Source organism: Lissotriton helveticus, chromosome 6 (assembly GCF_964261635.1).
Source record: "Lissotriton helveticus chromosome 6, aLisHel1.1, whole genome shotgun sequence".
Classification (NCBI taxonomy): Eukaryota; Metazoa; Chordata; class Amphibia; order Caudata; family Salamandridae; genus Lissotriton; species Lissotriton helveticus.
The window spans coordinates 1598008574-1598035261 of NC_136067.1; the positions used below are offsets into that span (position 1 = coordinate 1598008574).

The 26688-nt window shown below is 44.2% G+C and overlaps 1 protein-coding gene across 1 annotated transcript in view; it reads left to right on the forward strand.

The window, feature by feature from the left end:
- Positions 1 to 26688, forward strand: part of DNAAF10 (dynein axonemal assembly factor 10) — a 71931-nt gene that overhangs the window by 10651 nt on the left and 34592 nt on the right. Inside the window, exon 2 of the mRNA XM_078649401.1 lies at positions 14113 to 14213. Within this exon, the coding sequence (XP_078505527.1) occupies positions 14113 to 14213 (101 nt within the window). The remainder of the gene's footprint in view (positions 1 to 14112; positions 14214 to 26688) is intronic.

Consider the following 26688-nt stretch of genomic DNA (forward strand, 5'->3'; position numbering starts at 1 on the left):
TTTCTAAAATTAATATTTTTGCACAATAAGGCTCACTTTGTATTTGTCCTGCCCCTTATTTTATCAGGCAGGACATTTCCCCACTTCCAAAATGTTTTACATTTTATTTCATGTCTATTAATTTTTTTAATTAATGTCTTGTGCCTCCTCATTCATATCAGTTAGTATGGAAGTCACCTTTTCACTTTTTTTCAGTATTTGTCCTTGGTGATTGTGATATGTTATATTTTTGTCGCTTCCCTCAAAATTCACAGAGGGGGATAAGTCAGTTCTTTTGAGGGCCTTTAGAGGATATTTCACCATCTGTCGACAACCGCAACAGGTTTTGTACAATTTTCAACAAACTCCTCTATTCCAGCTGTATGAAAGTCCAGCTCAAAATTACTTTTAAGATAGTTATCTGTATCCCTATCTATGCCGTTCAATAATTCTTCCTCTGTCTGTGGACTCTTAAGATAGTTATCTATATCCTTGTCTATCTGTTTGAAAATTCTTTTAGTCTCCAATCTCGAGGGGGTGCAGTTATAGTTCTGTCATTGCGTTAATAGTTGCTATTATCGCTATTTGTTATGGTGTTCATGAGGACCCGCACTACTACAACCCGGTGTTAGCCAATGACCATGTCCTTGTTGGATGTTGTAGTGGTACGAACGCTCATTTTTAGATATTTTTGTAATCCGTTCTTGGGAGTGCTCATCTAATCATATGACCGATCTGCTGTTATCACATCAATGTATTTCTTCCTGAGACCAAAAGATGATGTACTGTTATTACCTAGGCGTTCAAGAATTTCTCCCATCAGGGATTATCAAATGGTACTTGTATTGGTAGTATACTGGGGTCAGTGCCGTTGGAAAGGCCAACAACCTGACTGTTATAAAGACTGGTAACTCATTTGAGAACCTGTTGTGATTGATCACTTGCTGACTGGTGAGACATTTGCCTAACTCAGTCAGTTACTTCAATTTCCTTCCCTAACGTTCTACATTATCCCTCACAAGATAGGAAATCCGTCAATTTTTTCCTAAATTATACACTACAAGACACCAAATTAAAAATGACACTACTCTGTGGCCACATTTCTATTTACATGTACATATACATATTCATCAATTGTAAACTATACACTAGAGCAAAAACCATTGGTCACTTCCCTCTGCATTCATAGAGGGGATAAACTTCACTATTTGTAACTGCAAATTGTGACTTCCAGACTTAAGTTCTGGGATTGCAAAAAGTTACTCAAGTGTTCTGTTCTTACTCAGAGTAAAGTCTGATGACATCAGCACAACCATCCCTTTGCTGCAATGACAGAACATACACTGGGAGAGCCAGTATCAAGTCCTACTTTGCCTTTGACCACTTTCAAATGGTTAGTCGAGTTCCCTGTATCTTTTGGACTAATTACTGGGGTGCCTACATATTGTGGTATACAGTTCATGCACAATCTTGCATCTGGATACACAAAAAAATCATCTATATTACAATGCCAAACGTTAAGTATTTAAAAAAGAACGAAGTCAGCACTGTCCTTACCTTAATGATGTCCATTCCAAATCCCACCCATCCCTGGGAATGAGCCGAACTGAACTTTAATAAAAATGGGTGTCTGCTTACCTTCTTTCAAGATGTGCAATCCATTCAACGGGTACGTGGCATTCCGGACAGTAACAATTGGTGAGACCAAGTGGAACTCCTGGCTGGCAACTCCCCAATATGTTGGAGGGAAATTCTGACAAAGAAAAACCAAGACACAATTCTCAAAATAATATTGGTTTACTTAAATATTGCAGGGGAGAGCAGTCACCTCTGTGGAGATGCAAACTGATGTCTGAAGTACTGCACACAGGCAGCACAATTTATAGGTAGCAACCAAAAAGTAAGTACAATGTCACATGACATAGTGACCATTTAGTAATTTCCATGATAACAAACTGAAACCCACTGTGTGGGTGTAGGTTCTCTGAATTTAAGCATACAAAAAGGCATGTTTTTATATGACGGTTATATCTTGCTAAAATGCGAAATGGGTCAAGCTATCTGACCTACACGTGCGGACGTGTGGTTTCTGCAGAAGCATGCACATGTGCGTCAGTATGAGACATCTGGCGTCTCATCCTGTGCACGTGTTCTCACGCAGGGGTGTGATGAACTGCAGAGCTTAAAGGGGAAGCAAGCCCATATGTGATTGGTGCATCTCGGCTCGTTTCTTTAGCAGATGAAGATTGTGGGGACCCATTTAGTACAATGGCTCATCTTCACTAACCATAATGTTCTGTCAAGCTTCCCGAAACTGAAGGAAAGTGTGATCTATTTTCATGCATAAGCTGAGTTGAACTAACCACAACATTTTCTGTTGAGTTTCCTGAAACTAAAGTGCAATGTAACCTGCCGGTTTCTGCTTAACCCACTGCCTTTCAGCACAAAGATTGTATTCATGTATGAGTCTGCCACTGATTACATAGGTTTAAAACTATCTCTAACCTGAAAGATCCGCAATGGAGTTGGAGGGTCTTAGATCTCTGTGGGTCTCAATGCGATGCATCCCATTCTCCCATCTATCAAGTTCTAATATTTAACTTATTACATGTACTTAATTGTTTAGTTCTATTCAGGATATGTCGCTCAAAGTGTCACACTTAAAGCATTAAAATATCACACCTAGGCAAACTTAAAACTTGGCAGCTGTGACTTCTGCCTCAAAATCACCAACATGTTTTCATGCTGTGATTGCTGTCTGCACACCTTCTTTTAAAAAAACATTGGAACATTTGAAGATGTTTGGTACAGAGCGACTCGCAGATGTTTAACAACTACATTACTTATAAAATCCTGCATCATGTAGATGTAAAGCAAGTGCCATTGGATGTGGCTAACTCCTTGGGTGTGTTAGAAATTTGATGACACTGTGTGTGTTAGAGGAACGTGTTAAGTCAAAATAAATCCACTTATAATAGTAATGCACTAAGATAATCATATACTCCATATCTTGTGGCAACAACTCCTACTATCCTGTAAAATGCAGTGCTACATTTTGCCATGCCTCTTCAGGAAGTGATGCTAGATTAAGAGGTGTTTCAGAAGTCTTCCAGTGTTTCTCAAGAACTAAATATTCACAACACTAATCTACTCATTTTCTTTCTTGAACAGCAATTGAAGGTCACCAATAGTATTGTTTGAGTTCATGGCGAGTGCTTGTTACACCTAAATGACCCGCACAAGCAACTCTCATTAGTGCATCTCTCCAAGCCATATGTGGTGTAAAAATATCATGCCCGATTACCATATTCTGAACTAAAGTCAATTTAGCGGAAAGGTCAGCATATGATCTTCAGTTACTGTTTGACATAACTAATGACTGTAAAATGGTATCCTTACCATACGACGTTTCCCATTCAGATTCATACAAGGAACCATTGCAATTCAGTGCATGCACCACAAAATTGACATTTTCCGTCGCTTTCTTGTGTGTGTGAACCAAGAAAACATGACGGTGAACAACCTTTACAACGCAACTTTTACCACGCAGTGCCTTTACGACGCAACTTTTACAACGCAAACCATTACAACGCATTGCGCCGGGGGGCGCTCTAGGATAGGGAATAGGTTTAATTTACCATCCAACACCTTCCCTACTATCCACGGAGACTGGAGTTGGAATAGTAAATTAAACAATTCACTATCCAGCGCCCAAAAGCACTATGCGTTGTAATGGCATGCGTTGTAAAAACAGCGTTGTAAAGGCATGCGATGTAAAAACAGCGTTGTAAAGGCATGCGATGTAAAAGCATGCGTTTTAATGTCATACATCCAAACATGACAATCCAAGCACACATCTGTTACCTGCACAAGCAACAAGTTAGCCTGATTTCAAAGTTATTTGCTTGCGCCATACATTGCATTAATTTTAAATTCACAAATAACAATCCTGTTAGCATACAAGTAGGCCTATATTGTATGTAGCACGAAAACTACCCATTGAAGCCTTATCATGGAAGTCACTGCTATTTATCGCCTTCCCTACCCAATCCTGCTTCACTTTGTGAGTGAGAGGTATTTCTCTTGTAGGAAACCGTGTTGAGGTGTTTTGGCTAAATATAATACATTTGACAATTGAACCATTTAACAAAGTTAGAGTTATTCAGTATGTGGGTAAAACACTAGTCCTGGCGACAGTGGATAAGTTGATGAACAGTGGGCAGGATAAAAGAACCAGCAGTTCGTCTGGTTGGATGGTCCTACAGCAGAGTGTAAGAGAACAGACAAAATGAAAAGAAAGAAGAATGCACAAACGGTGTAGTTTCTAAACTATTCGACATGAGCTGCATGGCCCGCTGCTGTTGGCAAAGGAAAATTGGAAAGTTGATTTTGCCTCATGTATCCATAGGTGGATTGCCCTGAGATACAGCATGATGGCTGTGCATCCCAAATCCATGGTTCCACGTTAATGATATAAGGGATCATTGTGTTGGGAAAAAAATGGGACCGGATGAAAGTATTCCTTTGTTTTGTCATCCATCATGACAATCATTGTGGCTGACTCCTGCAGGCCAAATTTAATGCGCTGTGTCTGAAGCAGAGGTCCTAATGCCAGTAAGGTATTTCTTTTAACGTTGTCGTTGTGTGAAAAATGTCCCTACTATCTTAATTAACCAGGTCTGTTTTCTTCCATGTGGCTACCATGTCACTGCTGGTAATGTAGGAAGCAGACAATAGCAGGGAAAGCAAGTCCAGTGTGTTCGATTTCCAGGTTCTGAACCTGTGGCCCTTTTGAAGTTGCAGTCGAGAAGAAAAGTCCAGTCACAAGAGTCAGAGACAGCAGTCCAAAGAAAACTATAGCATGTCTGCCTTTACAGGGATCCTATAAATGAATAGATGGGCCCAGACATTTTCCCTCTTGCTTCTGCCCTCCAATTCCACATTTCATCGTTGATAGCAGCACAGTTTTACCCTGAGTCAGGCAAGACATTCAGTTGTGCTTCAGTAGTGTCCGACCTCAGTGGTGTTAAGGTAAGACTGATACTTTACAATATTCCAACAGATTGACCGTGCCTCCCTGGAGAATTTTGGTTATATTAACCTTTAGTGACCCCAGACAGTTTGATTACTGTCAGTTCTTTTAAGATTTCGTCCAACTTTACTTCAGAGATATTAGCAGTGGCTTTGATGTAGGATTTAGCTCTCCCCTGTAAATGTTTCAGAGCATACCACCCATCCCAAGGATTTTGGTGTCTGCATCAGTTATGGGCCCACGACCTCTTCAGACAACCAGTCGCATTAGCACAGAGTCCTCTTCAAGTGCTGTCCGGTCTAGACAAATCTGCGAAGAATCTCAAATTGCATGCTGGAGACAGCATGGCTACAGTATGTATCAGTCCCTCCGAACCACACCAAGTCAATTGCAGGAAAAGGTTGGATAGCATCATTTAAATATGGCTTGTTACTTTACTCGCCAAAGAGCAGGCAAAGTAGCTGCAAGCAGTGCAGTTGGGGTAACCTATGTCTTCAGGGCACAAAAGCTAAATGTCACTACATCATTCCCCGTGATTGGTCACAGAGGAGATCCCGTTCAAGTGAAGCAGTGCTATCCTAATATGCGGTACCCGGGAAGACCAGATGGAGATCCATATTCAGCAAGGTACTTTGCGTGCAGTAAAATTATGTTTCTCCTTGAAAAATGGTGTTCATCTTCCACCATTAGAAGTGGGTGGTGCTCACATGTAGGAATGCAACATCATTAAGTCATCAGGGACTGCATGCTGAGTTCAACAATGAAGCTTGGTTTTATTATATATTGTGGTAGAGAGTTGGCAAATTCCCCACAGAAGGAAGAAACTGCGAACCAAGTGCACACTACAATAAGGGGCAGGTGCAGTGTGCTAGGGAGGTCTATGAATCTGGGGACGACGCCCACGCCCTGTGCGCAGGTAAAGAATTTGGGAGTATGGTTGGACACCAACCTTTCCTTTGACTATCAAACCAGGCGGGTGGCAGGCGCCTGTTTTGGAGTCCTGAAGGTCCTGCGGAAAACATTGGACCTACTGCCTGCGGCGGCCAGGAAGACTATGGTCAATGCCCTGGTGACGTCGCGCCTGGATTATGGCAACATTCTTTATCTGGGTGCGACGACCAAGTGTATGCTCCGACTCCAGGGAGTGCAGAATGCGGCAGCCCGCTTGATTCTTATGCGCCCAAGAAGGACTTCTTGAAGGCAGCACTGGCTGCGCTACACTGGCTACAGATAAAGCAAAGAGTCTTATTTACGGCACTCTGTGTGTGTCATCGGATCATGCAGGGGACTGCTCCGTCGTACCTGTCTGATCTACTTACCCCCTATGTTCCAACACGCCAGTTGAGATCAGGTGGGGTGGGCCTGGTGTGTGTACCCGTTGTCCAGAGAGCAAGGATGGGTGGACGGTCTTTTCGCCTTCTGGCTGCCAAGCAATGGAATGCTCTCCCTGTGGGCCTCCGGTGGGAGATCCAGGAGAGCTGGTTTAGGAAAAATTAAAAAACCTATCTCTTCCCCCGGGATAAATAGGGCGGTAAAGGAGGGTAGTAGAATTCTGGGCAACGTTACCACAGCGCGGGGACACACTGGTTATAGTGTAACCATTTTGTTTTATAAATGTGCCTATTATTATTATTACGAGAGCAGCATTTGAAGTGTAATGTTGGCCATTCCGAGATAGCCACAGCTTAGCAGGACCTCTATCTGGTTTCATGATTATCTTCACAGCATGCGGTCCCACTGCTGGGTACCTGGTGGGAGCACAAACCACATTCTTGGAACACAGGGTAGCAGCAGGATTGGATTGTGGTGTAGGGAAGACAATTAAGCTGAGACCATGATGATTGCCAATTAATCTTCGCCCATGGAGAAACTCAAAAACATCTTGACGATGTGAGTCCTTCGGTCCTCATGAAGCACTGAAACAGACCCATCAGAACAGACGTTCTCTTGAAGGCCTAAAGAGAACACTTCTATTCTGCACACGGACACCACCAGTGTTTTTTTTTTTAATTATTTTTGGCGGCAGGATGCTGGATTGTGACTTGTCAGCAGGACATACTCCACACATGGGTCATACAGCCAGCATAGACCCCCATCACAGCCCTATAAGTTCTCCCTATAGGACACTATTAAGGCCTGCCTACTTGTGCCTTCATTAATTCGACCTTACCTGACAGTACAAGCTGTCTGGTTGCAAACAACATATTATCATCTTACCAGGCACTTAAAGTGAGCGTAAGTTCCACCCATTGCATACCATTGGTTGGCTTTATTGTTTCTCTCGTTTGCTTGCTTGTAATTTAATGGCTTGCCTTATACATCTTGTTTCAGATGGATGCATCTGCCTGTGGATCAGCCAATGCCTTTTGTTTACACTGTACAGCATCATCAAAAATGATAGGGGGAGAGGGCAGGTGAGGAGCGGATTGGAATAGTGGGTGGGTGGAGGAGGGGAAAAGAAGCACACATGGAAGGGAGCAACAAGGTGGCTGGGGTGGGGCAAGATCCACACGTGGGAGAGGACAACACCGGGGGCGAAGGGAGAAGCATGCAGGCTAGGAGTGCAACATGGGTGCCTCGGGGTGAGAAGCACAGGAGGGAGATTGCTGATTTATACACTGATGAATTACTTAAGCAAAATGAAAAAAGTAGTTTCTAAAAATGAGCTGTGGAGGGATAAAAGTAAAGAGGAAAGGCTCCAGGCAAGGGACAAACTAACACGTTACTTACCTTCGGTAACACTTTTTCTTGTGGATGCAATATCAACCTCTGGATTCTTCACCTTGTGAATATCCCCTGCGCCAGCATTCCGTGGACATTTTTTTCCTAGCTTTCCGCGCCAACGAGGTCGTCACAGCGTCATGGCTTCGCACACGGCTCCGCATGACGTCACCGGAGCCATAAGAAGACCATGTCGGCGTGATGATGTCAGTTACCCTTTTTCCGCACTGTCGATGCTAACGTTTTTTTCTGGGACTCTCCATACTTTGTTGGGATAGTTTGTATTTTTGATTGTATCTCTTCCTTTCTTTGTTATGTCTGCTCTGAGGAAGTCAGGGTTTAAACCTTGTAGAGAATGCGGTAAACATATGTCAAATACTAACCCACATGAGGATTGCCTTTGATGTCTATCTTCAGACCATGACGTCGAGGCATGCTCTTTGTGCAGGAAGATGAATCCAAAGGCGTTAAAGGAGTGTGAAGCCAAACTTTACATGGCTAAAGCAAGAAAGGGGAAAAGGAGTCGAAAAAGGTCAAAATCTAGTTCTCCAACGTCGCACGACTCCAAGAAGAGGCACAAGAAGAAGAGGAGACATGCTTCTCGACGCCGATCGTCAAAAGTCGGTGTTGTCGAGGTCGCCTTCTCCTGCTCCTCGACGAACAGAAAAGGACTTTGTTTCTCCTTCACCTTCAGTGTCTCCTCAGGTGACTCCGGCTCATTATCCTTCCTATAAAAGGACTCCAGAGCAGGCAACAACGCTGAGATTCTCACCGTCGAATCTGGCTGATGATGATGAGGTTCTTTCGGCTCCGGCTGTTCCACCTGTGGCTCCAGCGGCTCAGACTCCAGAGGTACCTTGATCGGATCCGGAACGCTTCTTATCCACAGTTTCCGACCCTGGTTTCTGATCCCTCGCATTGTTTAAATGTGATGTATGGTGTTTTCACCAGGGCCTCGTACCCCTCTGGAGCACCTTCTGGTCCCATGTGTTCTTTGGCATATAGTTTGGGTGTGCCTCACCAGTATCCTCAGGCCCCCTTTATGGCGTTCATGCCAGTGACGTCGTCCTGGTCTTTTCCGGCTTCGAGGATGTCGACGCTTTATGGACCATCTCTGGCTCCATCCCGTGAAGCTTCTCTGATTCGAACGGCGCCGGTTATGGATCCACCTTCGACGCCGCTTCCGGAGCCGTCGACGCCGCGTGTGGTGCTGCAGACGCCGCAACCGAAGATGCGTTCGAGGAGAGAGGCGCAGAGGTTATTGGAAGAGGAGCAGTACCGGGATGAAGAGAGGGAGGAAGGAGAGGTTTCTGACACAGAAGATGTGTTTGAACACTTGTGTGAAGCAAGTGGGCTTGACTCTTCCACAGAGTGGGACTTTGCTACTCAAAAGGCTTCTTCCACTAAGGATGTTGCTCCATATCACACAGTTATTAGGAAGGCTGCGGAACTTTTGGACTTGCAGCTTCCTGTGGCGGAGTATAAGCCTAATCTTCTCACTGAAGTGCTTCATTCTCCTTCTTCGGTGGTTGAGCCACTCTTGCCATTTAATGATGCTCTTACTGAGCCAATACTTGATGTGTGGCCCAATCCTCTTTCGGCTCCTTCAGTCTCAAGGTCAGTCTTAAGAAGGTATAGACCTGCTCCTGGAGATCCGGTTTTCCTTTCTTCTCATTCCTCTCCTGAAAGTCTGGTTGTGCAGGCTTCTTGCTCAAAGCAGTCATCCGGAGCGTTTTCGCAGGCTCCCCAGACAGTGATTCTAAAAAGTTGGAGCAGTCTGCTAAAAAGGTCTTTTCTTCAGCCAGTATGGCATTAAAATCTACCAATGCCACTTGTCTTTTGGGAAGGTATATTCATGCTTTAATGGACTCTGCAAAACAGCTTCTTTCTAAGTTATCTGAGGAGGACAAGGGAAATCTGAGTGAGGTGTTGGTGGATGCTCAAGCGGCTGCTCGCCAGGTTATCCAGTCTGGTCTGGATACAGCGGATTCTGTTGCCAGAGTCATGGGCTCGTCTATTGGGACAAGGAGGCACGCATGGTTGAAATCTTCGGGGTTCTCTCCTGACGTGCAGGCGCTATTATTGATTTGCCTTTTGATGGTTCCAAGCTTTTTGGTGAGAAAGCGGACTCTGCCCTGCAGAGGTTTAAGGACAATAAGGCAACGGCAAGGTCTTTGGGTCTGCAGACTTAATCAAGAGGCTATGGATATAAAAGATACAGTGGCTTTGAAAAGTCTTTTCCTTTTGTGGGCCCAGACAGCCTCCGCAACTGCAGCAAAACCCCTTGTATAAGCGCTACAGGGGTAAAGGCAGAGGTCGCCTTCGTGGAGCCGGACGTCAACCCTCTTCCTCCTCTACCTCCCCAACGCCTCCTGGTAGTGCAGGAAAGCAGCTCTAGATCCGCTGTCCTGGATCATGTAGGTCCTGTGGGAGGCCGGCTTACCCATTTTCGACAAGATTGAAAATTAATCACTTAAGACATTTGGGTTTTAGATCTTGTGGAAAATGGGTATGCCCTTCCCTTCAGGGAATTACCTTCTCCTTACCCTCCTTGCCAGGGGTTTTGTACGGAGGATCATTTGTTTCTCCTTCAGAAGGAGGTTCTTACCTTATTACAGAAAGGTGCAATAGAGGTGGTTCCAGAGCAGGAAAGGGGTCAGGGATGCTACTCCCGGTATTTCCTGATCCCCAAGAAGGATGGCAGGTTTCGTCCTATCCTGGACCTCAGAATCTTGAATCTGTTTCTCAAGCAGGAGAGGTTCAAGATGCTCACCCTAGCGCAGGTTCTTCAGGTGCTGCAGCAAGAGGACTGGATGGTGTCCATCGACTTACAGGATGCGTATTTTCACATCCCAATCCTGAAGTCGCACAGGAAGTATCTCCGTTTTACGGTTGGGTCGCAACATTACCAATTTGCGGTCCCTCCGTTTGGTCTTACTACTGCACCTCACCTCGAGTCTTCACCAAGGTGATGGCAGTGGTGGCTGGAGGTCGGGGATCCCTGTTTTCCCCTACCTGGACAAATGGCTATTGGAAGCGGAGTCACCACAGATGGTGCATCATCATCTGCAGGTTACAACCCAGCCGTTGTACAGATTGGGTTTTTCGAAAAATGTACCCAAGTCTTACCGGGTGCCCTCACAGCGCAACCTGTTCATATGGGCAGTACTGGATACCACTGTGTGTCGAGCTTTCCCACCTCCGCAAAAGATTCTCGACATTCAGGAAATGATTCCTCTGTTTAACAATGGAGCGGTTGTTCCAGTTCTGAAGGTCTTTCGCCTGCTCTGTCTGTTCGCTTCCTGCATCCCGTTGGTCAACCATGCACGTTGGCATATGAGGGCGCTTCAGTGATGTCTCTGCAGGCAGTGGTATCCGCACAACGGAGAGCTCAGGGAGTCTGTCGGGAACTCCAGAGAAGCTGCGGGGGATCTGTCTTGGTGGAGCGTGGAAGGCAATCTGTCTCAAGGAAAGCCCTTCCATCTTCCTCCATCGGTGGCCACAGTGATAACGGATGCCTCTACCCTAGGGTGGGGTGCTTATCTGGGGCATCTGGAGATCAAGGGGCTTTGGTCTCCAGAGGAGAGGTTGCTTTACATCAACCTTCTGGAATTGCGGGCGATGCGTTTGGCGTTCAAGGCCTTTCTCCCTTCCCTTCGCAGTTAGTCAGTTCAAGTCCTGGCGGACAACACTGCCGCGATGTGGTATGTCAACAAGCAGGGAGGAGTAGGGTTGTACCGTCTCTGCAGAGAGGCGTTGTGTCTCTGGTCCTGGGCTCAGGACCATCGGATTTTCTTGATGGACAGTCTCAGTCGGCAGTTCTCCACGACCACAAGTGGAGGCTTCATCCGGAGGTAGTTCAACACATCTTCCAGACGTGGGGAACTCCTCGAGTGGACCTGTTTGCAACTCTCGAACGTGCACTCCCCGTCATTCTGCAGTCTCCGGTTTCCGAGGCAGGGGCAGTTGGGGGACGCGTTTCAGTTGAGTTGGAGCTCGCAACTCCTTTACGCGTTTCCTCCCATACCCTGACTCCTACAGGTGGTCGAAATTTGTTCGATGGTGTGGGGACAATTCTATTGATCCTCCGAAAGCCCATCTTTCTGATGTTTTGTTTTTCACTTTATTTGGCTCTGTAGGGTTGTGCTGTGTCCACTGTTAAAGGATATTTGCCGGCTATGTCGGCATTTCTTTGTTTGCCAGATCAGCCTTCTCTTTTTAAGTCTCCAATAGTCTCAAGGTTCATTAAGGGGCTTACTAACATGTTTCCGCCCACTCCTTTTTATAATGCCGCAGTGGGATTTAAATCTGGTTTTGACTTTTTTAATGGGTTCCACGTTCGAACCTATGCATAGTTGTCCTTTGAGGCTACTGACATTCAAAACTTTCTTTCTTGTGGGTATCACTTCGGCTAGGAGGGTGAGTGAGCTCCAGGCTTTGAGTTCAAAGACTCCTTTTCTGACCGTACATGCTGAAAGGATGGTACTCAGGACCAGGGCTGCGTTTCTGCCTAAGGTGGTAACTCCCTTCCATCTAGAACAGTCAATTACCCTCCCTACTGTCTATCCTCCCCCTCACCCTTCCAAGGAGGAGAAGAGGCTTCATCGTTCAGATCCAAAGAGGGCGATTAGCTTCTATTTGGATAGAACAAAGGACTTCCGTCAAGATGATCAACTCTTTGTTGGATATGCTGGTCGTATGAAGGGCAAAGCAGTGCACAAGCGCACCATATCCAGATGGATCATCTTGTGCATCAAGATATGTTACTCCCTGGCTGGTAAGGAGCCTCCTGTAGGCATTAGAGCTCATTCCAACAGGGCTAAATCGACTACCTCTGCTTTGTCCAGGGGTGTTCCTGTTTGGACATTTGTAAAGCCGCAACTTGGGCCTCCCTCCACACTTTCGTGAAGCATTACTGCTTGGATTCTGAGGTGTGGAGGGATGGCCTTTTTGCGTGCTCTGTTTTACAAGCCTTTTTGGTATAGAAGGGTGGACTCCCTCCTCCTGGAGTGGGACTGCTGTGGGATTCTATTCATAAGGTGAGGAATCCACAGGCAGATATATCCATCAGAAGAACAAGTTACTTACCTTCGGTAATGCTTTTTCTGGTGGATACAGTATCTGCCTGTGGTTTCCTCACTGAGCCACCCGCCTCCCCGTTGTCCACCCTTTTATACCTTAAAAACTGAGGTATTAGTTATTTGATGTATTTGTGTACTCAAGTCTTTATTGCCTCTATTTGTCTATTGTTTACTTATTTGAAATGTAAGCTTTCTTATTTCAATTTACACTGAGTGTATTTGTGTGAATTCTGTGTACTACGTATACATTGTCTCTATGGTCGGTATGCCCGTTTTGCCTCGGTGGCACGGAAAAAATGGGTGGAACTGACGTCCTCACGTCGACGTGGTCTTCTTATGGCTCTGGTGACGTTATGAGGAGCCGCGTGCGTAGCCATGACGCTGTGACAACCTCGTCGGCGCGGAGAGCAAGGAAAAATTTCTGCGGAATGCTGGCGCAAGGGATATTCATAAGGTGAGGAATCCACAGGCAGATACTGTATCCACCAGAAAAAGTGTTACCGAAGGTAAGTAACTTGTTCGTTTGTTCCTTGCCTGGAGCATATCCTCTTTACTTTTGTCCTTCCACTGCTCATTTTTAGAAACTACTTTTTTCATTTTGCTTAAGTACTTCATCATTGTATGAGTTATCCAGCAATCTCCCTCATGTGCTTCTCACCCCCAGGCACCCATGTTGCACTCTTAGCCTGCATGCTTCTCCCTTCGCCCCCTGTGTTGTTCTCTACCACGTGTGCATCTTCCCCCAGCCTCCTTATTGCTCCCATCCATGTGTGCTTCTTTTCCCCCTCCTCCACCCACCCACTATTCCAATCCGCTCTTCACCTGCCATCTCCCCCTGTAATTTTTGACAATGCTGTACAGTATAAACAAAAGGCATTGGCTGAGCCAACAGGCCTCAAAGGCAAACCTGTTGGCTTTGCCAGTGCTAGTTATTTTTTTACTCACACCATGTGTTCCAGACTGACCTCTGTTTCAAGATACACTGCATCATGTAACCACAGTCATAGCTGTTGCAGTGCTGGCCTTTCCACATTTTCAAGGAGCGTATGGTATCTTCTAGCCCTTGAAAAAAGAACAGATAGAATTGATGAGATCTAGGAGTGCCCTAAATTATTGCCTATTTAATTTATATGAAGTGTATTGTATACCAATACCCTTTTTTTCTCGGGTTACTTTAAGTCTTTGTTGAAATTAAGTGCTTGGCTCTATGATGGGTTGTACAACTGTCATTAAACATGTTGCATGCTTTAATGCACCGCAAGTTACTTCTGTTTATATATTTTTATAATTTTTTTAAAGCTGGAAAAGCCCAAGCCCATCAAATGTGGAACATTTGGTGCTTCAGCACTTCAGCATCGATATCTTGCTACAGGAGATTTTGATGGAAACCTCAATGTGTGGTAAGGACGGTGAAGGGCTGAGTTATTCAGCTGGATGTACTTCTTTTTTATAGGTATACATGCTTTAACACATCACAAATCTGTAGTTAATGTGGACAAAGGTATTGAATGGCACTTAGGAGAAGAAATTATTTCCAGAAAATGTTTTGAAGTTGATTGCGTTGGTCTAGGTCAATTGGTGCAATTATTTATATATTTCAAATGCAAAAAAACACATTTCATTGAGCAATATGATTGAAAAATTCAAATAATTTTCAGAACAAGGTCGGGACACATGGCACGCCGTTCTAGTTACAATACTCAAGACTTATCAAGGTCTTTATACCCGTGTGACTGCTCATTACTGTCGTCAATTCTTGACCTATGGAATTTGGCAGCCTCCTCTGTGGACGCGGGTCAACAGTCTTCATATTGTGAAAGGAATAAAACACACGTAGGCACGCACTATTGGGTGGAAATGGCACTTATGCGTTATTGGACTCACCTCAATCATTTTCTCAAAATGTTCTCAAAATCTGAGTGATTTGTGCGATCCTGTTTGCCGATAAGAAGACTTGGAATCTTGCGCTTATCAGACTTCTTTCTCCGTGTTGGCTGAAACCATCTATAAAGCAGTTCTACCAACATCTCGGTACTAACTGTTGAAAAATTGTAATCACACGTATATTGTGTGCTTCTCTGTAATATCCGAATCAAGTAAAATTATCATTAATCTTAATATTTGAAGCGTTGATAAATTATTTCGAATTGTTTTGATCCTATTGCTCAATGAAATGGGTTCTTTGCATTTGAATTATTATAAAAATAATAGCACCAAATGACCTAGACCAACACAATCAATATAGGATATAAGTGAGGAGTACTTCGTTATTCTTAGTTTTGTTCATGCTGGGCTGGGAACTTGTTTCTTTGGTCCAGTTACACACATCATGGCAACAGGTGTGTTTAGCGTTCAGAGCACCTGTGTTGTGTTTGTGTCTTATACTGCTCTCAAGATGGGTATGTGCTACTTCTGTACCATTGTTGCCTCTTTGGATTAGAATGTTTTGAAGTTGTTTTGCCATCGTGACCTTGCAATTGACAAGATCTTTCAAATAGCGAGCAACTAACGTGAGCCACTTGAGAGGATCCCCATCTATCCAACAAGAGTTCAGATTTGGAATTCTTCATGTACAGGCTCCTACCCTTACTTTGGAGCATATGACTGAATTGCATGCCACCATGTTACTTCAGTCAATTCCTATCATGCAAGTACACCAAGGCCCTCTTACTGTAAATCGTCTCTGCTTAGTCAGTTGCCTAAAACTGGCTTGCATCTTCGACAGTCGGTTAACCTGTTCACTAAAGTTCATGGCTTTCTCCATCAAGATATTTAAAGTTTGCAACTTCAGTCAGGGGTTTATGAAAGACTTTCTGGGTAAGGTCATTCTCCTCCTGGACCCACTCTGATCCTCTAGTTTACCCTTGAAGCAGTTGCATCTCCACCCAGAGCCAGTTCCAGAACCCTTGCATTCCAGTGTGAAATCTTCAATTGCAACACTTGGTACATTTGTTACGCCAGCTGTTCCTAATTTAAATCTTGCCTCCTCAGGCTGCAAAGCTCTTTTAGCCAGTTACCACCCAGTTACCACCCATGTCTTGGACTTTACAAATATACAATCTTAAAATAAATAACAAAAATAACAAATGCTGTTAACACAAACTGCCATTACGATGGGCACAAAACATGTAGTACTGTAGGGTCTGCAGAGAGTCCAATTCCTTAATGGGGATAGAGATTGAACCTCTTTCCCATCTTCCAGGGGTAGGTGTGCGACACACCGCAGGCAGTGTGAGGAGACCGGGTTTGTTTTGTAGTGCTGCCTAAACAAGATGAGCATCGGTCAAGCCAATAGGTGCATTTCTGTTTTGAAACCTCACTAACGCAATAAAAAGAAACTCCTGCATTGGAAAAAATGGTTCCTGTATAGACTGCATCTGTGAGATTAAGAACTGAATGTGTGATGATTCAGAGTACTTCTGAGATGTAAAATAGTACCTCGTGCAAGTATTTCGTAAGAGGCGGACTCGAAACCCACTCTATATATTTTAAAGTGTCGCAGGGATTCTGCTCCTACACAGAACTGTGCATAGAGACTTGAAACCTCAGTGAATTAGGGTGTGCCAAAACTCACCTTAGTAGCCAAAATCCCCTACCAGACTAGCAATCGGTGTCTCATTGGTTCTTCCATACCCCCAATGATTAGACAACCCAGAACATGGAACTTGAAATACCTCAGGCAATGTGGAACACATGAACACTTTTTCGTTATACACTCATGCTAGTCCAAAACTGGGAGCAAATGAAGTTTGAAATATTTATTTCTAATGCAGTGTTCTCAAGCGCAGTATCTTAGCTAATACAAGCAGACATATTATAAGCAACAAGATTATCAACATAGTTACTATTCCATAAAATACAAAAGGAGAAAGCATGTTAAAATGCTAAATGGAAATAGACTACACCTAGATTTCACACTCCCTTGCTATTAGGTTATTTTATATCTACAGAAGGTCTCTTGGGTTTACAAGGGCCCCATACCTCTGGTCCTAGTAGAAATGGATCACATCATTTTCCACACCAGCTCTCTGCATGCGAATGTTCTCCAAAGTGTGTTTTAGCATGCCTGCGCAGTGCATTATTAAACGCGCCAAAATCAGAGGCGACGACAGCTGCATATATGTTATGTCTAGAACGTGCGCTGATCAGACCGCACAACAACCACTGTGTTGAAATAACCTTGAAGGCCTCGGCACTCACTGTTCAGACAACGCTTACCAAGCCAAGCTGCTAGTACAGAAAAACGGTAAACAACGTTTACCACGAATTTTTTACAACACGGTACCTTTACCACGCGGCCGTTACAACGCAAGTCGTTACCACGACTTGCGCTGGAGGGTGCTGTGGGATAAGGAATTTTATAAATTTATATTCCAACACCTTCCCTAGTATCCACGGGGACTGGGTTTGGAATATAAAATTATAAAAAAACTAAATCCGCGCCCTCCAACGCAAGTCGTGGTAACGACTTGCGTTGTAGCAGCCGCGTGGTAAAGGTATGCGTTGTTACAACCTGCGTTGTAACAACGTACATCCCAGAAAAACATATTATTCTTGTGTGAAGCAAAACAGTCCTCTACAATTTAAACATTTGTAATAATGTGTGCAGTGTGCAAAAGCAGCAGAAAGGAAAATGGTGTTTGAACTTCTAATAAGCTCATGCTAACTTAACACAGTGTAAATGCAAGGCCCAACCCCCATGACACCCTCCCTTGATCCGAGCACGGATAAGACAAAGGGCAAATTCGGAAAGCAGAGTTCAAGAACGACAGTCAGAACCAAGTTCAAATTGCCACAGGGAAAAAATAGGTACAAAAACCTCCATAATTTGAATGCATGTCAAATCAAATAAATTCTAGCCATGGACATAGTGAAGTCAATAGGTCTGGGCAGAAAAAAAAAATCAAATCGAAAGAAGAGAATTAAAAAAATATATATATCTGAAGTCCAACCCTCATGGAAGAAAGAGAGAAGCCATTCAATCCGACAATGTATATGCAAAAAATGTAGCAACAGCCATCCAATTCAGCAAAGTGAAATAACATACATGTTCCTCAATTACCGGAGCCTCTAGCACCATCAGAGGGCAATTCGGTGTTTCTTCAATGAAGCTGCGTGCCAAGAAATCTTGCGCCGCTGCGAAAACATTCCAACGCCCAGGACTCCATGCATCGCTGCAAAGGCCATAATCCCTCCGCCAGAACAAAGCAATTCATGAGCAACTAAGGGGTTTATAAGCTGATCATAATCCGCATTGGGGGCCACCGTATTGCAAAGACACAAATCCAGGGCCCAGTCAAAATCGCAATTCAGGCAATGAAAGACAGGCTGGATGCATGTAAAAAAGGAAAATCGAAACGATAATCCATAAGCCGCACTCAATGTAGCACGAGGCAGCACTCCATAATACTCAAGCATTCGGTTGCGGAGCAGCAACAGTCATGACAGATCTTCTCGCAACACAGGACGTGCATCCATTTTGAAATAAACAAAAAAACAGAAGTACGCCTGCGGCCAGAGCTAGCAATAAGGGAAATCCACCAAATACGCTGGAAAAAATTGAATGAAAAAACGCAGGGAATACACCAAATATAGTTTGAAAAGTCACAAGGCCACTGCTAACAACTTTTAAAAAGTGCGCCAGCCCTATGGTGGAGGATGCATTAAAGATAGTGTGAATTAACTCACCGAAATGCAAGGCAAATCAGTATTTAATAAAGCATGCACCTCTGTGCGGGTGTTTGCCAAATGAAGGACAAATGTTTCACGAGCAGATGTGAGGGTGACTTCTTTGTGGGACAATAGAGCTCTTGTATGGCTGATCTTGTTGAACTCTGCTTTCAAGGTCGGAATCGTCGGCCAGATTGAAACATCAAGCTTCCCATGCGGAGGCGGGAACATTACATTTTTACAGCAAACCACGCGCTCACTGACTAACCTCATAAGCACAGATAGCTCCCACGACTACCAAGTATTCCATATACCAAAAGAGCATTACCTGACTCGTCGTGGGCCATCTAGAAAGAAACCCCTAAATACTTGAGAGCGTCACTCTGATTTGTATTGGCGTCTTTGAAGAAAATTGTCCACACATTGGATACTAGATCGCAGTATCCACGGTCAAGGGCCCTGCTGGGTTGGAAGTATCACCAGCTGAGCGACCTTCTGACTGGATCTCAGCCAATTAGCCCTGAGGAATCGCGAATGCGATGAAACACGTGTCGGCTGGCTGTTCGCAACATTAAAGACTCCAAGATCTACGCATTGAGAGTTCTTTGTTTTGATAATTCTGTCACTTATGTTATTTGCTTGGTTTTACTCGTGTTACTTAACACTGTACACACTGTTTAGAGTGCAACGACAATCAATTTTAACCTCATAAGCAATTCTGGCAACCATCCCACAACAATCCTCATTATTTAAAAGTAAATAACTCCCGTTTGCCAGTAATGTGAATGTTGGTATGATTGCAGGTGCTGGTGTGCCTTTCAAAATACAGGCTAAATTCGGCTCGTTCTGGACGATCAGGCCGATGTGTCCTGTAAAGAACGAGGAGAGCGTTGATCAGGAACCTGAAATTGATCAGGCAACTTAATCGTAGTGCGGTCGCGCAAATTATAAACGCGCTCAGTAGACTCAGGCACTGGTGATGGGGGGGGCGGGACTCCTGTTTCTGTTGCTGTTTCCCCTGTTTTTAATTTCTGTTCCAAATTTTCGTTGGTGCTGTGGGTTGAACGTCTGTTTCAGACTTCGCACCCTGGGTCTGCTTCTTTTCTTTAGCAGAAAAGGGCTTGACACCTAAACTATTGCGGCCAATAGTTTTGTACGCAGCCGTAATAATTCTCGGTAACTGTCGGGGTTTGTCGGCATCGGGGGCTTCGCGTAAGGCATTCGCCATCTGAAAGTTTACCGCATCTCCCTTTATATTTGAAAGGACCAGATTGGAAACTACATCAAATGAGCCCACAAGATCTCATTCCCAATTCAACCACAGCCTCAGGTCCGTGTTCGTCCTGAACACGCTTAATGACCGTCGGAAGGACAGCCATTGACGGAGTGCCGAAGCACCTCGTGTACACTGCCGCAAAAATTCTACTCCATGACTCACAGTCACCGGCTTCCGGTACCAAATCCTTGGGTAAACTAATTGTAAGAATCCTGTGCTTTTCCACAGGACTCGAATTAGGAAACCTCTAGTAAAAGAGAGGGACCCAAAAACCCAATGGTGTAGGGTACCAAAAGACAATTCCAGTTCTGAGACGTTTGTCCGGACTACTCGTGTTTCGTCTTTATGCAGGCTGCTGGCGGTCTTGCAAGATCTTGGTAAACGGGGCTATCATACGTTAACCCGCTACCTAATTGAGGTGCCTAGAGCATAAGAACTCGGGCGTTTGGAGGACACTGGTTGTGCCTTTTTGACTTTTTAGACCAGATATATACGCAAGAGTTACAATAGAGTTTATCGAACGCTGTATATTCGTGCTGCTCGTTCTCCCTGAGGGATTCCATTGGAATTTACAGTGGCGAAAAAGATATTCTATATTAATGTGGGATTCATACATTTTATCCTGAAGAAGGTGTTGGCTTTTAAAGTATATGCCCACCGAAACGCGTCGATGCACTTTCTGAGTAGTGATACACTAAGTCCTTGAAGCAACAACTCTAACCAAGATAGCAATAAGTGTGATAGAGTGAGATTGCATTGTTTGGACCATTGTATCTTCCTCAGTTGTATAGGAACTATATCTTCCTTTCTTTTGTTTCCCACCTGTGTATATCTCTGTACATTATTGTATGATTTGTAATGTCCATGTATTATTGAATATGTTTTTTATGTATATCTGAATAAATTTGCATACTTTTTATGGAATCAATCTAATTTTTATATTTCCTCCTTGGCTCCTACTTGAATTGAATGTAGTGCTTCTGATTGTGTATGTTTTGTTGTCATAGCCCAAAGGGGAATTTCTGTTTTGAAAATTAGGAAAAGCAGCCTCCAGCTGGTCAAATTTCTCGGCAAGCCAAAAAGGCATATCATCCTTATCTTGGGGACGCTTGCCCATCACTGCATTGACCATCACGGGACTAAGCTTCATTCCGCTTGGTCCAGCTAGAGGGGCCGCAACACCAGGGGCCCCGCCCTGGAAATTGCGGGTAATATATTGAACTAGGGCCCGAATGACACTAATGGAAGAGTCATATAGGGCCCGTAAATCAGCAACGGCGACCTGCCCCGCACGAGGATGTGGGGTGAATCCAGCCAAAACCGGCCAGGAAGCGCCTGGAATGGACAAAGGACCCAATCTAGCCGCCGTTACACTGCGGGGAAGGGCGCCATCAAAACAAATATGGTGCTGCCATGCAGAAATCGGAATTTCCTGTGTCCTAAAAGGGACGTAGTCCCGGGGCACGGCTGTGTGAGTGTAAGTGTGAAAAACCTGTGCAGCTGCTTCTCCAGCAGGAAACGTCACCCAAGAGTAGAATATCTCAAACGGGTAAGCAACCTCAGCACTTACTACCAAAATCACTGCCATGCCCTCCAAACCAACATTGTATGCTTGCAAATGATTGCGAACCGCAATTCGACTATGCTGCGGTATAACAATGTCAGCCATAGTGACACAGAGAATAATAAGCTACAATGTAAAACTTAGTAGCACAACTGGGTAGTAATTCGAAAGGAAACCTTTTGAATAGATTCAAGCTTGAAAAGACCTATGTAACTATAGGTAGGTTCATCCGACACCACTGTTATTCGGAAACAATAGCGAAGGGGTTAAGGACTGAATGAAGTACTACGCAAGCGTCATGTAATAAGACCACCCACGCTGGGCGCCATGTCGCAGGAATTCTGCTCCTACACAGAACTTTGCATAGAGACTTGGAACCACAGTGAATTAGTGTGTGCCAAAATTCACCTTAGTAGCCAAAATCCCCTACCAGACTAGCAATCAGTGTCTCATTGGTTCTTCCATACCCCCAATGATTAGACACACAGAACATGGAACTTAGAATACCTCAGGCATTGTGGAACACATGAACACTCTTTCGTTATACACTCATGCTAGTCCAAAACAGGGAGTAAATGAAGACCCGTGCAAGTTTGAAATATTTATTACTAATGCCGTGTTCTCAAGCGCAGTATCTTAGCTAATACAAGCAGACATATTATAAGCAACAAGATTATCAGCATAGTTACTATTCCATAAAATACAAAAGGAGAAAGCATGTTAAAATGCTAAATGGAAATAGACTAGATTACTCCTAGATTTCACACTCCCTTGCTATTAGGTTATTTTATATATACAGAAGATCTCTTGGGTTTACAAGGGAGGCCCCATACCTCTGGTCCTAGTAGAAAGGGATCACATCATTTTCTACACCAGCTCTCTGCATGCGAATGTTCTCCAAAGTGTGTTTGAGCATGCCTGCGCAGTGCATTATTAAACGTGCCAAAATCAGAGGCGACGACAGCTGCATATATGTTATGTCTAGAACGTGCGCTGATCAGACCGAACAACCACTCACTGTGTTGAAATAACCTTGTTCAGACAACACTTATCAAGCCAAGCTGCTAGTATAGAAAAACATATTATTCTCATGTGAAGCAAAACAGTCCTCTAGACTCTAAACATTTGTAATAATGTGTGCCGTGTGCAAAGGCAGCAGAAAGGAAAATGGCTTTTAAACTTCTAATAAGCTCATGCTAACTTAACACAGTGTAAATGCAAGGCCCAACCCCCATGACAAAAGTATTTGTAACAAAAGACCTATAATCACTAGCTGGACAAGAATGTGTAGATTGTTGTATTGTATATATTTTGCCATTTCCATATCTGTTAAGAGGACTAAAGCACTTACTGTATATATCACTTAAAACTTGTGCTTAGTAATGAAATCCTCCGAGAAGTATTTGGTTTGTGAGTGTGTGTTTTAGAGTCCATGGTTGAAAGTGTGGTGTTAGTAGTTTGGCCTATATGCAACATATTGGGTGACGTTCGTGAGATCTAAACAACTTTGTGGGAGCATGGTACATCAACTGTTGCTGTTATGTTAGATAAAAGCCAAATGTACATTACCATCAGTTTCGCAAGCACATTCTACTAGGAAAAAAAGTTGCTTCTTTGGACTTTCTAGGGAGCATTCCTTTAGTTGACATTTGTAATGCAGCTTCATGAACTAATCCACATACTTTTACTAAACACTACTGTGTTCATGTCCAAGCAAGAGAACAAGTTCTTGTTGGTCAAACAGTGTTAAGAACTTCATTCCACTCATCTGCACCATCTGATGCCTGAAGCCAATCGGGAGGAAAGCTGCTTTACAGTCTATGCATAGAATGTGTGCCTGTAGCCAACACATGCTACAAATGGAGTATGTTACTTACCTTGCAAGGATCTATTCGTAGTGTGTAGTTCTGCAGATTCACATGTACACTCCTGTCTTTCTGGCAGGTATTCTCTGGTGTCAGATTTTATGTGTATAATCCTGCTATATCCAGATATGTGTATATATATTTTAGCCTTACACATAAAGGCCCATATGTACAAATCTTCCAATTTGCATTTCCTAAATAGCGAATCCTAAGAAATCGCTATTTAGGAAATGCAAATTGAAATGTACGAAAATTGTGATTTTCTAATAGCGATTTCTATGGAGTCACAATCGTTATATGGAAATCACAAATTAGGAAGTGCACTAGTACCTATGGGCTTAAGTCCCCCCTTAAAGGTTAGGTAAGAAAATAATGGTGCATGTGCAAAGTGCTCCAGTGCCCTCTGGGCAAGTGCGAACTCTATGGCAGTTTCAAAAAAGCATTTTGGGGTGCTTTTCTTAAATTGCACCTGGTGACCATCGCATTGGATCCAATGGTAATAGCATTTCGTAAATGCCCATTTTGCATATAGGAAATGCTATGTACATCGGTTTAGGAAATCGCAAATAGGAAATCCCTAGTTGCTATTTTGGGAATTGTAAAATGCAATTTCTACTTGCTAGAAATCGCATTGTGCGACCACATTTCCCCTTTTGTACATATGGAAAGCCTATTTAACATTTCTTAACGGGCTGAAATTGCTCTTTGGTCCATTAAGAAATGCTAAAGGACTTCGTCCATATGAGCCATAATTCTTAATACTTTATCTAGCTTCACAGTCTCTATCCTAACATGCCATGATGGTGGGGAAAACAACGAAGAATCTAACAATGAAGCTGTTACGCATGCACGTTCGCTCCAATAGGAGGAGTCTCGACGCCACTTCAGCAACTAAGTTCTCTTCGAGAAAAACAAGTTGTGAAGTCTGGGCCCAACCCTAGATGGCAGGAGTGTGCATAGCATGTGCATCTTCAGCCAACACATGCTATGGATATAGAGTTATCCCATAGTTTCTCCCCATTGGAGGCACTGTTAAACCATGAGGCAGTATTAAAAGGTCTCTACTCAGAGCAAATAGGATCAAAACATGTTGCAGGTCATCAGTAATATTCCGTCTTCCTAGGACCAAGTGAGGACTGCCTCTTTTGCAGGCTCTGTTAAGCCAGTATGGAGATTTTATGGTGTCAACCTAGGAACAAGTGTTGGGTGCCAGGGGACAAAGAGACAAAGAATGCAGAGGTTCTGTTCCTAGGCCTTTACATACCTTAACAGGCCCAAAGAGGGATGACCTCCTCAAGTATGCCCTTATTCTCCCCGCCCCTTACAATGATGCGCAGGCTGGATGCTCTGGAAAGAGAAGGCCTAATGTGAGGGTAGGAGCACAGACAGGGTTGGGTCCACAGAGAGTTCGCCTCAATTTGACTGGGACCACATTGGCAAACAAACGTGGAAATGAAACTGCTAAAAATTGACGAGGCCTCAAACTGTGTTTCGATGCACTTTCGACCAAGACACACTCCTTTGGTTCAGTCAGGTCTCTTTCTATTTATAACAAGGTCATCTCTAAAGAGTAACTAAGGAAGGTTAAGTAGAGCATATAGTCACTGGAGACAAAAAGTAGAGAGGAGATCAGAAACAGTTCTTGGATTAATGAGGAAAAACATTGAGGAGATCAAGTATGTGTTATGAATAAGAGTCTAGGCGAGAGGGAGAGCAGAGAAAGAACCTGTGGTGAATGGAAAAACAGGATGAGAAGGACAAAAGCATGTTCTAAATGGAGGGACAACTGAGCGAGTTCTTTTTACGGTGCAAAGACTTTTTTTCCCTATAAAAACATATTTTTATTGCCATTTATCATAATTACATGTGAGCAGTTAAAATTATCAACATTTTTCATTTATCCATTTTGCTGTGGAACATTACACCTGTAGTGTACCATGTGCCATCATCAACTGTACCCAGCTTTGTATGGATAACAAACTACATATCATAAACAGTAATGTGAGACTTTCTAGGTTATTGCACATTGATAAAGTTGTATCCGCTACAGTACATTCTCCAAACTGCAAGCCCGTATAAATGCCTGATGGTCCAACCCACCTCGAAGAGGGGCTCCAACAAGAGGTCTCCCTTATAATGCCTTTTAAACGTGACTATCAACGAACGTATGCAAGGTGGTATGCTATCTCACAGGATCTAGAAAAAAACTAGTCTGATTGTGCTCAACGCTAGTTGGACGGGGGATCGGGGGGAACTGTCCAACCAAGAGACTGTGAACCCGTTCACTCTGGGCACTAATACATGCAGAAGAAAAACAGGGTACCCACCTACCATATCATCCATCTTGAATCTAGTCCACAAATCCTGTCTCACAGAGACTAATACCTTCGCCACTTGTTATTTTCACTCATTAGGGGCCATCTCTCCTACCTGATCCTGGGCTATAGATGCCCGTCAAACACTTGTTGGGGACCTGTCTCGACCACTACCCTCCAAGTTGGGCTCCCGCTCCAGGCGCTCTCAGGTATCTAGGGTCTCTCTCCATTGCGCCGCAATGGGGCACCTTCGCAAGCCCCTCGCCTCCTCCCTAGTCAGTGCACTCCCCTCCGCACCCGCCCAGTATGTCACGTCCTGTCTCCGGGTCCCCACCTCTGGGTCAGTAGCAGATTTCGAGGCCATGGCTTTCCTCCCTCTGGCAATGACCATAGCCAGATCTATAAATCTATTCTCGACCTTGCGTTTAAGCAGGCGAGGGAAGAGCCCCAGTAGGAAGACCCCAACAGTAGAGTAAAGCATGCGCCCCATCGTTGCACTCACCACCACCACCCGTCTCAGAACAGCCTTAAACCAGGACATGCCCATGTCATATGAAAGAAATCCCCGTCCTCACTACGACACCTAGGGTAACTGCGTGCTTCACCACCAAGCCTTAGCCTAGGGGGTGTTATATAGGTCATATGCAGGTAATTAAACTGCATATACCTCATTCTTGTATTACGAGAAACCGTTCTGGGGTAGTCTAGGACCCAATTCCATTCTGGATCTGAGAACTCCCTCTCCAGCATTGTCTCCCAGCGTCCACGCAATCTAGTCAAAGGGGTTACAAGCTGCCTCGGACAAAGAGCAATATAACCATTTCACCAAGTAACCAGCCGATTGCAAGGTCCGCAAGGAATGCAGCACTGGGTGTGTTTTTGGCTCCTCTCTGCCTCCCCCACCCCTCAGTTCCTTAAACGTTCGTATCAGGACCTCATATTGGAGGAACTGACCAGCAGCTTCTACTAAGTCCTCAAAAGGAATAAGAGTATTCTGGTGATAAATGTCTCCCACTGTGTCTAGTTCCCCCCCCCCCCCAATCCAGGCTGACAGTTGTTCAGCTATAAATATAGAAATTGGGTACCCATGGGGCAATACAATCAGGGGCTGGAACGGAGAGTACAGGAGGTGTCCACTCTCCTGGCCACTCCTCGTCTCCAACATCCTTGAGCCGTGTCCAACAA